The sequence below is a fragment of the Pecten maximus genome, chromosome 14 (genome assembly GCF_902652985.1).
Source record: "Pecten maximus chromosome 14, xPecMax1.1, whole genome shotgun sequence".
Lineage (NCBI taxonomy): Eukaryota > Metazoa > Mollusca > Bivalvia > Pectinida > Pectinidae > Pecten > Pecten maximus.
The window spans coordinates 11232533-11250184 of NC_047028.1; the positions used below are offsets into that span (position 1 = coordinate 11232533).

The 17652-nt window shown below is 34.5% G+C and overlaps 2 protein-coding genes across 2 annotated transcripts in view; one reads left to right on the top strand and one right to left on the bottom strand.

The window, feature by feature from the left end:
- LOC117342488 (myosin-VIIa-like) overlaps positions 1 to 17652 on the bottom strand; it is a 76219-nt gene that overhangs the window by 45407 nt on the left and 13160 nt on the right. The window contains 1 exon segment of the mRNA XM_033904663.1: positions 9895 to 9967. Within this exon segment, the coding sequence (XP_033760554.1) occupies positions 9895 to 9912 (18 nt within the window). The 5' untranslated portion in view covers positions 9913 to 9967.
- LOC117342489 overlaps positions 9535 to 17652 on the top strand; it is a 42151-nt gene continuing 34033 nt past the window's right edge. The window contains exon 1 of the mRNA XM_033904664.1: positions 9535 to 9552. The gene's annotated coding sequence lies outside the window, so the exon portion shown is untranslated. The remainder of the gene's footprint in view (positions 9553 to 17652) is intronic.

Consider the following 17652-nt stretch of genomic DNA (forward strand, 5'->3'; position numbering starts at 1 on the left):
ATCCGGATTACATAACAGGTACTGACGAGGCTTATACCTGTGTCAGATTTCCATCGGTCGGTTCACCTATGACCTCGGGGCCGTGATCTCGTTTGTTTACTTCGGTTTACGGAATCTACCGAGATTTGACGAGTTCGCTTCGTGCGATCATTTTGTGCAATGTGCAAGCTTTAAATGCTGAAGTAGTAATACCAAAAGTATGGAACAATAGAGGTTAAGGAAGTAGAATATAAAAAAACAAGTAATAAAAGAATGAAATCGATACAGTAGATCTCCGACAAAACTTTTTTTTTATCCCATGATGCAACAAACAGCGAGATTTTAGCGGGAAGTCTGATAGCCATGTTTGAATTTCACCGGATGTTTATCTACGGAGGAAACATAAACAAACACGATTTTGATATAGAATAGCCTAAAAACGAAATTCATTTTCTTGCCTAACTGAAGAAGATCGACTATCTGTCAGTAAGTGGCCAAAGAATATCAGCTTTCTTGTTGTTTTTGGCGACAAATGCTCATTTTCACCCGAAAATATCACAGATATCGCGACCAGGTAAGTTTACAATTTTATTATTTAAATCTATTTCGTCTTCTGCACGTTCCTACATCGTTTCACATTATATAGGTGAATAGGGGCCTACACATGTTAATATTAATACTTGATTACTTCGTGTTTCAGGGTTTTCATAATGAATTCATCACCGATTACAGTTTACACGGCCCGAGTTTAATAAACAAAGAACTGCTAGATCCACGTGTGTTTCAATCGTAAGTATTCAATTTACAGATTTATGCTACCATACGCCTGGGATTTTATAAGCATCCTGATTGATAGCACCCAAATATTGAGAACAAGAAGAATTTAATTTCTTTATTGACGAACTTCGACGTAGTTATATTGCATTTTTATTTCTGTCACGTAACGGTAAATTCGTAATATCTTTACTACATATTTCATGCATTTTGACAAATTTCCAATTAATTTTTATGACTTCGTTTTTCAATGGAATTTATTGAAATTTCACTTACATGTAAAGAATTATTTGCTTATTCATCTGATAATATTTACAGAATTTTCTGTAGTTGATTTCAAGAGATATTGCATAAAATTTCAAAAAAAATAGCAATGACATTTTTAAGTTAGAATATAAGAACGAAAGTAACGTCACATTTCGGGCAACATGTGTATATCTATTTTAGGGAATATATGTAAAAATATCGGTAAATGAGCTAATAATTGTCTACTATAGTATATGGAATTTGAAGAAAATACATTCAAAAACGAAGTCAATAAAATCCATTGAAAATTTGTTGTATGTCATGATCATGATCAATTCACAAAAAAATGACCTCAAGAAATGATTGAATAAAAAAAATCTGTGTTTTGGAGTATTTTGATAGTTAGTTGCATAATTTAAGATGAAACAAACTGTCAGAGAATTCTGGAGTAGCTTGATTTTTATTAAAGTACTTATCCTTATAATTAAAAGTTTTATGTTGTAGCTTTAAACTTGTATACCTGTGGCTAGCTTTTCTTGATAAAAAGACTTCCAAGCAGACATGCATGTAATAAATGACAGTAAAGTGATCAGGTGCATATATAAGGAAAATTATCTACATTTTTATATTAAACAAATCTTTACAATTATTCTAAGTTTTGATATAAAAATATTTTAAAATTTTCTCTTTCTTCCAACAGATTATGCAGTACATTCTGAAGTGAGGGAAAGCTTAAAGATATTGCATTGTGGTCCGAATTGAGGGCAATGATTCGCATAAAGCAAAAAAGGAATGAAGAGAATCAGACATTTTATTTTTCGAATTCACACTTACTTGGATTTGACCAGTTTAAGCAAGCAACATTATGCATATACCATACTTCATTGTATTCAGTATGCATTTATGCATTGTTTTTTATTTACATTTTTTTGTTGTGTTTCCTCAAGAGGAATTGATTCGACAATTTTTACAAATGTTATTGCCCTTTTATTTAGAATAGTATATTTTTTTTGTCTGGATCTCCTACATACACATGATATAAAATTGTGTTTTCCTGCTTGAAAAAAATATTAGAATAATTTATCAAAAGTTATTGCCCTTATACATAGATGTCCATCTGTAAATCCTTAACCTCACCCTTAAACAAATTTCGAGCTTATTAGATCAAGACTTTGCTATGGCATGAAATTATACTCAGTGGAATTGTGATTGGATAACTAATCTTGTATTTCAATGTTTGTTTTCACTTGATACAATTGTGCATTTCTCTTGGAATGGGACTGATGTATGTATTGTTTAAGCATGCAGTATTCTCATTTAAGCTTATCTCCTATATTTTCAGAACTAATTTCCTACACCATTAAATTAAGTCCCTTTTTTTGGTAATTTTTTCCTACTTTTTCAGTACTTTTTTTTTATACTTTTTCAGTACAAATTTCCTACTTTTTTAGTACTATTTTCCTACTTTTCTAGTACTTTTTTCCTACTTTTCCACTACTTTTTCAGTACTAATTTCCTACCTTATTGGTACTTTTTTCCTACTTTTTCAGTACTAATTTCCTGCTTTTTCTGTACCATTTTCCTACTTTTTTGATACTTTTTCAGTACAAATTTCCTACTTTTTTAGTACTATTTTCCTACTTTTCTAGTACTTTTTCCCTACTTTTCCACTACTTTTTCAGTACTAATTTCCTACCTTATTGGTACTTTTTTCCTACTTTTTCAGTACTAATTTCCTGCTTTTTCTGTACCATTTTCATACTTTTTTTGTACTTTTGTACTTTTTTTGTACTTTATGGACTTACCTGTAAAAGTACTAAAAAAGTATAAAAGCACAAAAAAAGTACACCATCAATTTGGCCCTGTGCACTTTATACTATTATTGTACTTTTAATGTACTTTTTCTGTACTATATTTGTGCTTTTTCTGTACTTAATGAAAACAATAAAATGTACTAAAGGTATACTTTTGTTAGACTTTTTTTGTACTTTAGTACTTTTTTTGACTCAATTTGGAACCGTGTTGGAATATCGGTTCCAAATTGAGTCAAAAAAAGCATACTTTTTCTATGCTTTTTTAGTACTTTTTTCCCATGCTTTTTTTGTACTTTATTTCGGTGTGGGTTGTGTTAGCACGTTCAGAGACTGACATTAAATGGTCATATATTCAAGGTGAACAATTCAAGGGTGCATCAAACAGATGCATGATACTCCCACATGACTCTATCCAATGATTTTTTTGTTTGCTTGATAGTTAACGAACATGTATATATCTGTTTTGGACTTCGTAATTGATTGTTCCTATAAAAAAAAGTCCAAAACTGGTTAGAAATATTTAAAAAAAAAAAAATAAAAAAATAACAGAATTAATTACAAGAAATTAAATCCATACTGTTTGTCTGAAAAATATCCAAAACTTACAAAAAAAAAACATAAATGATTTTTCCCATTGAACATATGCATCCATGCCTCGTATCTGACTCACTGTATATTTACTGGGTGTGGGCCACTCAGGTTATTTCAAGAAGAGCTATAGGGCTTATTATAATTACCCCCTTCCAGATATAGAAGTGTTGTCGTAATATATACATTTCATTTATCTTTGTTATTGTAAAAGAATTTATAACATATTTGGCGATTTTAAAATTTTGATATGAAATGGAAACTTTAAGACCATTACTTTAAATAAATTTTATCAAATTATTTATTTATCTAAATTTCTTTTGCCTTTTTTTCTTTTCATAAAGGTTGTCATCTTTTGTCATTGGTATTAAATCTCTATATAAATCTATGGTACACATATGTACGGTATATCTATGGTACACATATGTACGGTATATCTATGGTACACATATGTACGGTATATCTATGGTACACATATGTACGGTATATCTATGGTACACATATGTACAGTATATCTATGGTACACATATGTACGGTATATCTATGGTACACATACCGTATGTACGGTATATCTATGGTACACATATGTACGGTATATATCTATGGTACACATATGTACGGTATATCAATATAAACTTGCATGGTCACACTTAGGAATGCACATACAACTGTTGTTATCATATACAGGTAGTATAACAGATATATTAGCAAAAAACTACAAAAATCTACACCGCATCATTGGTTTTCATTCAGTCTTTATGAAAAACGAGAGACACGTCTCCTCGTTCCTTGTGGTTACACATGACTGGATCGAACTAATAGCCTCAGTGGAGGGTGGAGCTTTCTCATACAGCTCTGTATCTACAAATCTATATAGTAAATGTTACAAGCAGGGTGGTAATGTTACTGTAGCCTTCGGCTTGCTTCTGGACATTTAAAAATGGCAACAATCCATCCAGCAAGATACTTTAGAGCTAAATAATAAGCAATCCAGAATAAGTTGAGAACTGGCCTATAAACTTTTATTTTCATAGTAATTGTTGATGTAAAAGGTTATATTCTAAAGATTTGTTTACATATTCTCCACCTGAATTTTACATTGATACTGATCCAACAAACTACAGACTTTATTTTACATGTCACCACCGTGACCTTGAACTTTGAGGGGATATAAATCAGGGATAAAACATACAACATGAAAATGGTGACATATACAATAACACACACGGCTATAAAATAGCTCAAGGGAAGTCATTGTAGGTAATTAGTAGTTCTCTATATTAAAACATGTTTCTCGACCTCATCCCGAGGCTACAGTAACCTATAAATAAAAGACACCTATAACACAACACCTTGACTATGTAAAACATGTTTTAACATCTTCATTATTACATTAATAGACTTGAATGATTTGCTTCAAACAAGAAAGTCACAGACAGGTCAGGAGCTAGGTCTAGAGTTTTTATTGAGAGAGAAGTAAGACTAAAATGGTCCCTGGTGACAGGTAAATACAGTATTTATCCACAAATAAGCTCCTGTCCACAAATAAGCATCTGATGACATGTACAGGTAAATACAGTATGTATCCACAAATAACCTCCTGTCCACAAATAACCTCCTGTCCACAAATAAGCTCCTGGTGACAGGTAAATACAGTATTTATCCACAAATATTAGCTCCTTTCCATAAATAAGCACCTCACTGATGACAGGTAAATACAGTTTCTATCCACAAATAACCTCCTGTCCAAAAATAAGCATCTGATGACAGGTAAATACAGCATTTATCCACAAATAAGCTCCTGTCCAAAAATAAGCATCTGATGACAGGTAAATACAGTTTCTATCCACAAATAACCTCCTGTCCAAAAATAAGCATCTGATGACAGGTAAATACAGTATTTATCCACAAATAACCTCCTGTCCAAAAATAAGCATCTGATGACAGGTAAATACAGCATTTATCCACAAATAAGCTCCTGTCCAAAAATAAGCATCTGATGACAGGTAAATACAGTTTCTATCCACAAATAACCTCCTGTCCAAAAATAAGCATCTGATGACAGGTAAATACAGTATTTATCCACAAATAACCTCCTGTCCAAAAATAAGCATCTGATGACAGATAAATACAGTATCTATCCACAAATAATCTCCTGCCCACAAATAGGCTCCTGATGACAGGTAAATACAGTATTTATCCACAAATAATCTCCTGCTCACAAATAGGCTCCTGATGACAGGTAAATACAGTATTTATCCGCAAATAAATATAAGCTCCTGCCCACAAATAGGCTCCTGGTGACAGGTAAATACAGTATTTATCTACAAATAAGCTCCTGTCTGCAAATAAGCACCTCACTAATGACATGTTAATACAGTATCTATCCACAAATAAGCACTTAACGACAGGTAAATACAGTATTTATCCACAAATAAGCTCCTGATGACTGGTAAATAGGTATCATATCTACAAATCAGCTCCTGTCTACAAATAAGCCTCTTCCTTCATTATTGAAGAATCAGAAATCTAACACACTGGTAGTGAGCTATAAAGGTGGTTTACAATTAGACCTCTCCAACATCATTTGATATTGAACCTAATTTATATTGAAGAAGGGGGTTTACCTGAGATTAAATATGGTAAGACAATGACAGGTATATATAGGTAACTACATATAGCTACCCCCTACTACTGGAACTCATCTGTCCACAAATCACAACAGCTGTCCACAAATCACAGCAGCTGCTGGGAGGCCAGAGCTAACCAGGTGTTACTAACGAGGCCCAGTGTCCTCGTCAGACTCACCTGGCCGGCCAGGTATATCTACAGCAGAACTTAATCTTATGCTAAGTATAGGTTACACAATATGGATAAGATGTTTAGAATTTTCACTTTAAACCATGAGTATTGGTGTCCGACATGTGAAATATGCCAAATAATTATCGCCATCACTATAAAAAATTCTACCACCAACCAACCATGTATATATACTTATGTCCCTATATATATCAGGATTTGTCCCTATATATATCAGGATTTGCTACCAAGCCATTGCACAAACAAAACACTGCTAATTAGGTACAGCTGCACAAACACTGATACATATATATATATATATCATATACATATATGTAGGTATACATGCCTCGATCGGCCATTCCCAATTTTGTGTATTTTTCCCAATCAAGTCCTCAAAATTCCCAATATTTTGAAATCTGCTATTTTTTTTACATGAGCAATATGTTCCTTATTTTCCTCATAATTACATTTGCTACACAAAGTAAAAATTAGAACAATCCTAATTACTATCAGGTGGCAATTCTCCAAAATGAATCACAGAAGATTTTTTTTTGTTTACACATACAGGCGCTGCTATTCTCCGTTAGGACAGAGTTCCTGTATACAGGGGTGTGCAAGGTTATTCTGACAACATCTAGTCATTTATCTTATTTAAAGTTTTAAGGGTTTAGACAAACTCGACACTTGATAGGAATGATGACTAGAAATAAAATTAGACTCGAGACTTTAAATTCCTGTCTGGTTCAAAACAGCTACCATTTTTATGTAACAATTATGTCAATAGATGTATTCTAGGGTTTGTGAGAGATATGGCCAGATTGGTCAGGAGAGATAATATATGTATACAGGTTTTATTTGTCTGTGCATGGAATGTGCAAGGTAATGTACACAATTGATATGACTGCATGGTTAGGTGTAGTCCTTAGGTACAGGGTATATGAACGTGTGAGATAATGGTATGAAAGGAAAAGATCAATCCCTCAACTAAGTAATTCTCAGAAATAGATAACAGGCTTATATATCTGTCAAAGTGCAAGATGACCACCTGTATCACAACCGTTATCTACTTCTTTTGATCCAATTCAGGTCTCATATTGAAGCATGCACAATTAACTAACAGGTAAATCTAAACCTACATACAGATCCCGCAGAATAAACAGAGACTCATTGCTGATGGCCCGATGACAATTAGCTGTTTGGATAGGAAAACTGTGACATGTATCAGTCTATAAATCTCAATCAGGAACCTTAAAAACTGCAAAATGTACTGCGCATGAAATCTGTCTAGTACTGAATCGAAGTAACAACAAATTAATTTAATTTCAGAATCAGAGATAGCCACATGTTGGTAATTTGGTTCTTCCATACAGTCTCGAAATGAAACATGCATATACCCTTATCAATTTGCAGCATGGACTGCAATGCAGCATATGCTGCAATCATGCTGCTTTTATGCTGGCATCATGCTGCTAGTTTCACAGCATGATTGCAGCATGTGCTGCATAGCAGCATGGTACCATGCTTCTGTACAGCACAATCATGTTACAAAATGGCCACCGTGGCTGCCGCATTGTCAAAGTTTTTACAAAGCTAAAAAATAACACTTTGTTGGCTCCCCTTCCTTAACATCCTTACCTGTTTCTAGCTCAATGGCACCAGTGGAAGAAGTTTAAAATGTGTTTTTCAAGATGGCTGCAACGGTGGCCATCTTGGATTTCAGACCAAAAACTTGCAACACTTGGTCAGGACCGTCTCAAGATCATTTCAGGTAACTATATATAAAAGCTGAATCCAACTGGTAGAACTTGAGAAGAAGTTTGAAATGTGTTACGCACGGTGCACGACGACGGACGAAGCACAACGATTTACTATAGGTCATCCTAATTATACAAAACATGTATCAGATGCAATCTTTGGAAACTGTTCCCAAATTTCAAAATCTCTAACAACATGCTGAAACTTGTACTGACATTGTTTTTAAAGACAAAATCAAAGTTTTTGAGAAATCAGATCTCTACATATTGTTTTTTTACCAACTATAAATCTCTCCAGTGTAATTTCAGAACTTTGTATGGATTGCTCAAATTATATCAGGGAAGGCAGCAATACAGGTGTGGACAAAAGGAAAGGGACATATCCAATAAGATGTGTTGGCAGTGGAGTGTGCAAGTGAAATTAAACATGACATAGTTAGATGTATGTCTGTATACTGAAGTCCTACTTTTGCTTATATTAACTGTTAATTGTCATGATCATATGTCACAAGAATAATTAGGAAACAAGTTTTCATCAGAGTGCAGTAGCAAATCGTTATAAAATCTTTCAAAGAAAAAAAATCTTTGTATCAATATACAAACTATTGTCAACTGTGTTACTGAAAGCTTCAACATTTCCCACTTCCCTTTTTATATTCAGCAATGTTTCTTGAAAAAATACACATGCACTGAAGTAAAATTGTAAACCTTGATAAAACAGAAACACAGCATCATATGGGAGCTACACCACATATACAAGCACCGAGTGATTATTATAAAGGATCAACATAATTCATTTTCGGAAACAAAAATTCTGACAGGAAAAAATAAAAAATACTTACTCTCACTTGCATGTGAGGATATATGCTCACCATTGTGGAATATATGACACTTAATCAGAACGAATACACCAGTATATTAAATATAGCATCCATAGCTAATTCTACAGAAAATGTCACTGGTGTCCATATTGGAATGTGGGAGTTGTATTAGGTAAACCCAATCTAGTATCACATACACAAACACTACACACACGACATAAAGCTATCCAACACAACTTATCGCTTTTGACCATATACAGAGATTTTAGAATTCCACCGTTTCCATCAGGTCAGCCTATGCCGGTCTGTCGTGATACTAAGGCCGGTAAACTGAGCCTTATCAGTTCTCCGGCCCCACACTTATCACCAATGTTTAAACAAGAATTAAGGGCCCAGTCAGCAGTGTCTCGTTGAACTTTGTCAGAACCAGCTTGAGAGATTGTGATTGGATTGGGGAAATGATGCAGACTCAATCAATTGCTTTTAATTCAACATAATACAAAACATGACCATTGATTTACAGAGAAGAAGACCTGGAATGGATTTCAATATCTGCATGTGGACACTTTACGTCACAGATGTCACAGCTACTGATAACTCAAGTACCAGAGCAAAACTACATGTAAACATCCGGTGAAATTTAAGGCAGTATCAGATCAACATTATCATTTTTACCCGATAATGATGGACAGACGGTAACATCTTCATCTTTATACCCGATAATGATGGACAGACTGTAACATCTTCATCTTTATACCCGATAATGATGCTCAGGTAGGTACTATATTTATATCAATATTAAGGCTTACTTACAGCTATAAAAAATCATCTTAGGATTGTGCAATTTATCGATGAAAATTCAAAACAAAATATTAACAAAACTACATTTCTTTCAAATAGAGAAGGTGGTCTTTAAAGCCAGGGACTGAGAGAGCTTGGTTACACTTTAGGCCTCCTTACTACTGGCCTGATATATTGTAATCTATATATAGTACCGAAAACTGTCTTACTCCACAGACCTTGGATAAAAGGTTACAGAGTCTGACAGGCTGTTCAAAAGCCAAGCAGACATAGTCATCATGTTTAGGTATTTATTAACAGTAGTATTAGACTCACCTTTCCTAAGATAACCATTTTGGAGATGAATTCTGCGATCTATATGACGTTCTGGTAGTATTTACATCACAGCCTGCAATACAAACAAAATCCGCTCATTAACATGTATTCACATCGGTAAGGTACATCTGCTTCATCTGTACTGCAGGTGAGTTAGGTTCTACCTGTACAGGTAAGTTTGCCAGAAATCCACCTAAATCCACCTAATCAAGGACAACATCATCCAATATTTATTATCTAGGCTAACGAGAAGGTTGCTGCTAGCTTATGTTGTGCTGAGTGTAATGGTGAGTTTGCAGATCAAACCAGTGTAAGATGTGAAAACTCTATCAGTCATTAAATTATTAAAGAGTTTTTGTTAGCCATCACTAGCCACAATCCTTACCCTAATTTTAGTGCGTATCTTAGGATGAATATTCAACATGTTTAATCTGCCAAAGCCGAAAATGATGCAGCCAGCCTTATTGACGTACTACAAAACATTGATATCTACAAATGCATAGCCTCTTAAATTATTGCCCACAGAATCCTCAACTACAATATAGTAGGCTGAAAGTGGTTCATCAATAAGCCCTCCCCAAATCTTAATATTCAAAAACTTGTACATTAATGGAAGCTGAGGGCTCGTTTGAGGATACATACTGGTAAGGCCATGACAGGCAAATAAGCTCTGCCATAATTAGATATCATTTGATTGCTGTTCATTAAAATTAGTAGTAGTATTACTAACAAATGTAATTCAGTTTCCTGTATTAACATATACCCCTTGACTCTGAGTCGACGTAACGGCTTCCTGAGCTTATTGCAGGATAAGTTTGGCATTTATACATTATATCATATTAAAACTTTTCAAATTTTCACGATATTAGTAAATTAAATTTTGAACAAAGGTACAAAGTATTAGGTTATAAACGTTTACTACATTGTCAACTCTAAGCATCCAAACAAAGGGTGTACGTATACCATATTAATCCTGTAATAAGCCCAGGGGTCCCAACACATATATATCACTTTCACTCAAAAAAGTGGGTGGGCTTAGATTTAAAGGATAACTCCTATAAATCACGTAATTAAGTTTGTTCTTGTATGTTTAACTTGAACTGAAAGAACTCCTGAAAATCATAATCATCTAAATGTGATATAATTAATTTTATTGTTATCTCAATGTGTGACTGAACTTGCAAAATGTTAATTTAAACAGTAATGAACTTTAAAATGTGGCATTAATATATCAACAATGGTAAGATACCTGTTAACACTATAGCTCTGTATATCCTCAATCTGGTATTAAATAATAAACAAACGTTATTCAGGCCTCAGATATTGTGGTGCATGAGGATAAGGCTGTAATTGTGGAAGGTAATCGGTGTCACCATGGATACGTCTGACAAAATGTCTACATACATTGTATGTAATAATGTATTTAAATAACTCATTATATATAATTACCTATTGATTTGGCAGAAACTGATTCATGTTTATTGAATGTGCACTGTTTACATTTACATACACAATCCAGTAAAACAATATTATGTATCCTGGTGATGTTTAATATGAATTTATAAAACTTTGTATCAAATATAAAATGATTTACAATTAATTAAACTGTCTTTACACAAAGAACAAATTAAGTTTGGTCACATGGTAGTTTAGGAACTTAACTACATTTAATAGACTGTACATAATATATGCACAAATATATTGCACCTTTGAATATGAATTTATATAAATTATAAAGTTACAATACATTACCATGGTATACTGGGGAATGACTATATAAAACTGCATTACGAACACAAAGGGGAGATCGCTGCCATAACAAACATTTCAGAAAAAAAAGGAAAATTACAACCATGTCAATACCACACAATTCATTGAGACAAGATGATAACATAATCAAGTTTGAAGAATCAACAGGTAGCCTAGAAATGTTAAGTTAATGTTATCAACTTACATGGTGTATAGCATTTCTAGTTGTTACAAGGTTACCAAACTTATTCCTCATCCATTGTCATATCCTGATTCCATCAGTTTTCTTATAGAACTTACCGGTGTATGTTGGAGCGTGATCCTCATTGGTACAAAACAGACATGAGGAGACAGACTGTTTACCTTACCATATATCTACCTGATTTAGGTTAGTTTTTTGGCAATACACTACATGCTATGATGCATGATTATCTGCATGTATTGTCCATTCTCAGTGAATAAGACATCAATGTTTTATACCTGTATGACTCAATGAATTTCATGACTTTGGGAGGGACAATTATAGTGTAGTGTGGTACAAACCACAGCCTGGTCATCAAAGACCTATTACAGCCGTAGTTATCACCCCAGTGAGCCCTAGTCGGTATATAGTCGGCCATATTACCTGTATACAGACACATTAACCTGTACACTACAATGGTAAACACCTCTCTCTATTGATCAATCCCAAATGGTCATATCAACCATCTGAATTGATTCCAGTTCAATGTAAGTGTAAATAAAATTGTTTACAGTTAACATCTACATCTTAGAAAAATAAACAGACATTTTATAGGACAGGAAAATGATATAGCACCTTCTGATGCGTCGCCAGATCGCCAGATATTTTATATATACGCCGTTCAAAGTGTTACTGATCGAAATGTTACTAATGTATACATAAATGTAATTCAAACAACTGAAGTCATTTTAACATCCTGGAAGGGTGCCAGTACTGCATCACAAGATTACTTCCCTGCATGGCAGTACCCATTTATACAGTTAGGTAGACTGTTATGTAATACTGTCTGAACCTTACACATAAAATGTTGATCCCTAATCAGCACAGATGGCCATGTTACAAAAACTCTTTAAGGCTGATCCCCACATGATCATGTTACAAAAACTCTTTAAGGTTGATCCCCACATGATCATGTTACAAAAACTCTTTAAGGCAGCTGATCCCCACATGATCATGTTACAAAAACTCTTTAAGGCTGATCCCCACATGATCATGTTACAAAAACTCTTTAAGGCTGATCCCCACATGATCATGTTACAAAAACTCTTCAAGGTTAATCCCCACATGATCATGTTACAAAAACTCTTTAAGGCTGATCCCCACATGATTATGTTACAAAAACTCTTTAAGGCTGATCCCCACATGATCATGTTACAAAAACTCTTCAAGGTTAATCCCCACATGATCATGTTACAAAAACTCTTTAAGGCAGCTGATCCCCACATGATCATGTTACAAAAACTCTTCAAGGTTAATCCCCACATGATCATGTTACAAAAACTCTTTAAGGCAGCTGATCCCCACATGATCATGTTACAAAAACTCTTTAAGGCAGCTGATCCCCACATGATCATGTTACAAAAACTCTTCAAGGCTGATCCCCACATGATCATGTTACAAAAACTCTTTAAAGCTGATCCCCACATGATCATGTTACAAAAACTCTTAAAGGCTGATCCCCACATGATCATGTTACAAAAACTCTTTAAGGCTGATCCCCACATGATCATGTTACAAAAACTCTTTAAGGCAGCTGATCCCCACATGATCATGTTACAAAAACTCTTCAAGGCTGATCCCCACATGATCATGTTACAAAAACTCTTTAAGGCTGATCCCCACATGATCATGTTACAAAAACTCTTTAAGGCTGATCCCCACATGATCATGTTACAAAAACTCTTAAAGGCTGATCCCCACATGATCATGTTACAAAAACTCTTTAAGGTTGATCCCCACATGATCATGTTACAAAAACCCTTTAAGGCTGACCCCCACATGATCATGTTAAAAAAACTCTTTAAGGCTGACCCCCAATCAGGACAGAGGGGTCATACCATTACATATTCTATTAACGTTGATCCTAAATAATCACTAAGGGTCGTATAAACAAATTTAATTCTGTTACAGTTGATCCCCAATGAGCATAGGGTCATATATATCACACAAACCTCTTTATTGCAATGGAAACGACAACATTTATATTATACAAGTGACAAGTGGGCTTTGCCTTATATTGCTGGTACTTGTATTAGCCTTAATGCACCTAAAGGACAAGCAGGATGTTTACATTTTATACCTATAATTATATAATCATAAATTCTCACATTAACTATATTATTACCAACATCAGGGTCTTATAACATCTTTGATCTGATCCTCAAACCTACACTTTCATATATACAGCCCCTTGATACACACAAGGCAATGATTCACACCTGTATAAGGCATTACAGGTAAGGTACTACACATGTATTACCTAATGTGTACATGTACATATGTATAAAGTTGAGTGGCACTGGAAGTTTTTCCTTTACTTTATTTAACCAAAAATGTTACATTCTATTGAAACATTCTGTTCCTTTCTCTACTCTCACGATCCGTTTTAGTTTCCCTTATTTTCAAGGATGTGGTAGCTGTACTAAATATTACGGTATACTAGGGTAGGGGCAGTAAATTATATGACATGGGATCATACCTTTAGTATTCTGTGTTCTGATACTGAAATGTAATAAAAACAGTTAATGGCACTTTGTTGTTTTACAGATATGATTTATGGAGCTCAGATAACCAATATCAACCTCGGTTTCCGGCCTCAGCCGATATCAACCTCGGCTTCTGGCTGTGACAGCCGATATTTAGTTATCTTCGCTACATATTTTTGTCACCATATCCATAGAAACAATCTAGTGCCATAATTGTATAATATATAGACATGTATTTATATAAGGTCTGTTAGTCTGCATTGGTGTGTGCTCATTTATACTGTGAATATAAATCACGGCCATATATCAACAGAATAAATGCTGTTACCTCTGTTTTATCCTACTAATTACATGCAATCAATAACAAAATTGCCAGTGGTTTGAAAATATATTAGGTGTGACTGAACATTCTTCAAATCCAGACATATTGTGCTGTACAATATAAGGCACTCTACTACAGAATTTTAAAAATGTCATCATTACAAAGGCATGAACAAAAGTGTTTATTTTATACATGAAACATACATGCCATATTTTTGGGAGACCAATAAGGGAGATTGATGATTATTTTAAGGGAATTTTGCCTAAAATAAGGGAGATTTGTGCGCGACATAAATATCAACATTTTTACTCAATTTTTTAGCAATTAACTAATTTTGAAAGTGATAAAGAATATTTGTATTTATTTTAGATATTAATCATATTGTATATGCAAACAACAAAAAGTTGTATAAGGTAAAAAATGCAATAAGTATACATTCAGATTCTGATGATATGAATTTTTTTTCCGATTTTTTTTATGCAACACAAAAAGTTTCACAGCTTTATGCATATTGCATAACATCATTTGAAAAGGGTATATTATAATTACATGTAGCTAAAGATTAAGACAAGCAAGTTATTCATTTATCAGTTTGGATTTTCTTAAAAATAGAAAGCTTGATCCACTCTGAGGGAACACATCAGTTGTAAAAATCACCATGAAATGTCCTGTGGGATACCTTATGTTGGACCATTTAGATATAAAAATATTCCAAGTGTGCAAGTGTATACATGAATTATGAGAACGGAAGATGTTAATGTTAGGAGACTGCAGTAAATCTTATCACGTTCATTCTAGATTTTGTATATTGTCTCTGTCATGGACTGTACAGTCATTGTAAACACCATGATTGACCACTTTGTAACGACCAACAGATGTGCTAATTTTGATAGTTTTCTAAAAGAAAATATCGGATTTCATCTTGCTATCACTGATCAACGATACACATGGTAAATGAAAAACACGTGTGATTTTGCGTCTGACCAGACTGAGACTCTGTATCAATTATCATCATCAAAGTATGGTCCTAAAAGAAAACAAACCATGATTCAAGTCTGTTAGCTAAGGGGGTTAAAGTTGTTTGTAAACGACTTGCCTTTATTTCATGGTGATAGATATTCTAGCGCAAACATTACACTAGCCAGAGCTTCGTGTGAAAGCCGTGTCAAACAGGCGCCATTTTGATTGAGTGATCACGTGAACAGATGGATCACGTGATCGCTAAATTTAGCCAAATCTCGCGAGAAAAAGACTGAATTGTAAACAAAAATGGCGTCGGCAAAAATACCGGAGGGAATTACAAAATACGGGAATTTTGGCTCTCCTGCCGGGAGGAAATAAATGACTTGAAAATAAGGGAGATTTTGTCTCACGCCGGGAGGTATGGCATGTATGATGAAAGCTCTAAGCTGGTTGAAATACCGAATTAGTTGTAGTTACATACATGTATATTGGTGTACAAAACATAGCCCAACCCACATATACACCTACACTTATATACAGGGTAATCAAACAATACTCCACCCAGCACTCAATTCCACTGTAATGTGCATGTATACAAGATAAGGACATCCAGTCCAGGTGTGTCTGCCAAATTTTACAGGTAGTACTGCTATATCTCACCTCCACATATCATCGAGACGATTTTGTCACCTGTATGTAACAAGGGAGGTAACTACAGGTACATAATACAGGTATTGATCAGGGAGATAAACACCTACTGGTGATTGACATCAAAGTCTGGTGTATGACTGTGTAGCCTTAATCTATGTGTATACTATTTGGATCAATTGTTATATTCATAGACTTCATAAGGGCGGCATGTACAATTATCAGTATTAACCTCATAATCTTTTTTGTCAAAATTTGATTCCATAAAAAAGTACATTACCATTCAGGGATATAAACTCCAAAGACCATATGGCATCTCTAGCAAAGTTCACGACAACAGACATTTATCTTGTATTAGAAATGAATATCAAACATGTTCTTTTCTCCAGAGACCCGTCATAACAATACACAGTATGCTCACACACACTTAGTAAGTCTGGCATGCATATGACCGTAATCTGCCCTCCATAGTCATTATTAACCTATACACGCTTCCAAACCTAGCCTTTAGACCTCTGTACGTGTTACATCACCGCCCCTATTTACCTTTCTGTGTTAGAGACCCTGAAACCCATATGTGCCAATATCTCAACTGTGAATATAAATGCCATATATCAATAGAGCATGCTCATATTCACATCTTGGAGTTCCTCTACCATTTCTGTCCACTCCAAGTTGCCTCCCTTTACTAGACGTTCCTCAATACTTTCAACCTCAGATCTTATTTCCAATGATCCTCCCTAATTAGATTGTCCTAATTAATATGTAATCCTCCCCAACATCTTCCACCTCTAGTTGACCTTCCTCGGCTTACAAACCTCTGCAGTGGCAGATCCAGAGAGGTTTTACAGGAGTTCAACTGACCCCTCGACCCTCTCCTCATTTTCATTAAAACTTGGAACAATATTAACAGTTAAATATGTGTAACCATATCAATTTTTATATTAGTTTTATTCAATGACAAAGTTTAAAACACTGGCCCACATGCACCGGCCTGACCCCAGACAAATAAAAAACTCCACCTTTTAATTACGCCCCCCCCCCCCCCCCCCCCCCCCCCCCCGGTCGACCACCCTTCAGTAAAGTTCTCATTCATTTCCTCTTTGATATCTCAAATTTGTTAAACATTATGAAATCAGTACATGTTATGTAACAGAAGCTTGCATACCACTTTAAGTCTGAACCCCTGATGATTGTTGTCTCTATACACCTGAGTTATAATGAACAGGAAAATCAGGTCCATTATTTGGTGGTATATAGAGCGTGTATACCGGGTTATAACATTCTACCTAAACAGACATCCGGGCGAAGCATTATCTCTAAATACCGAGTTGTATTGTCATTGAATG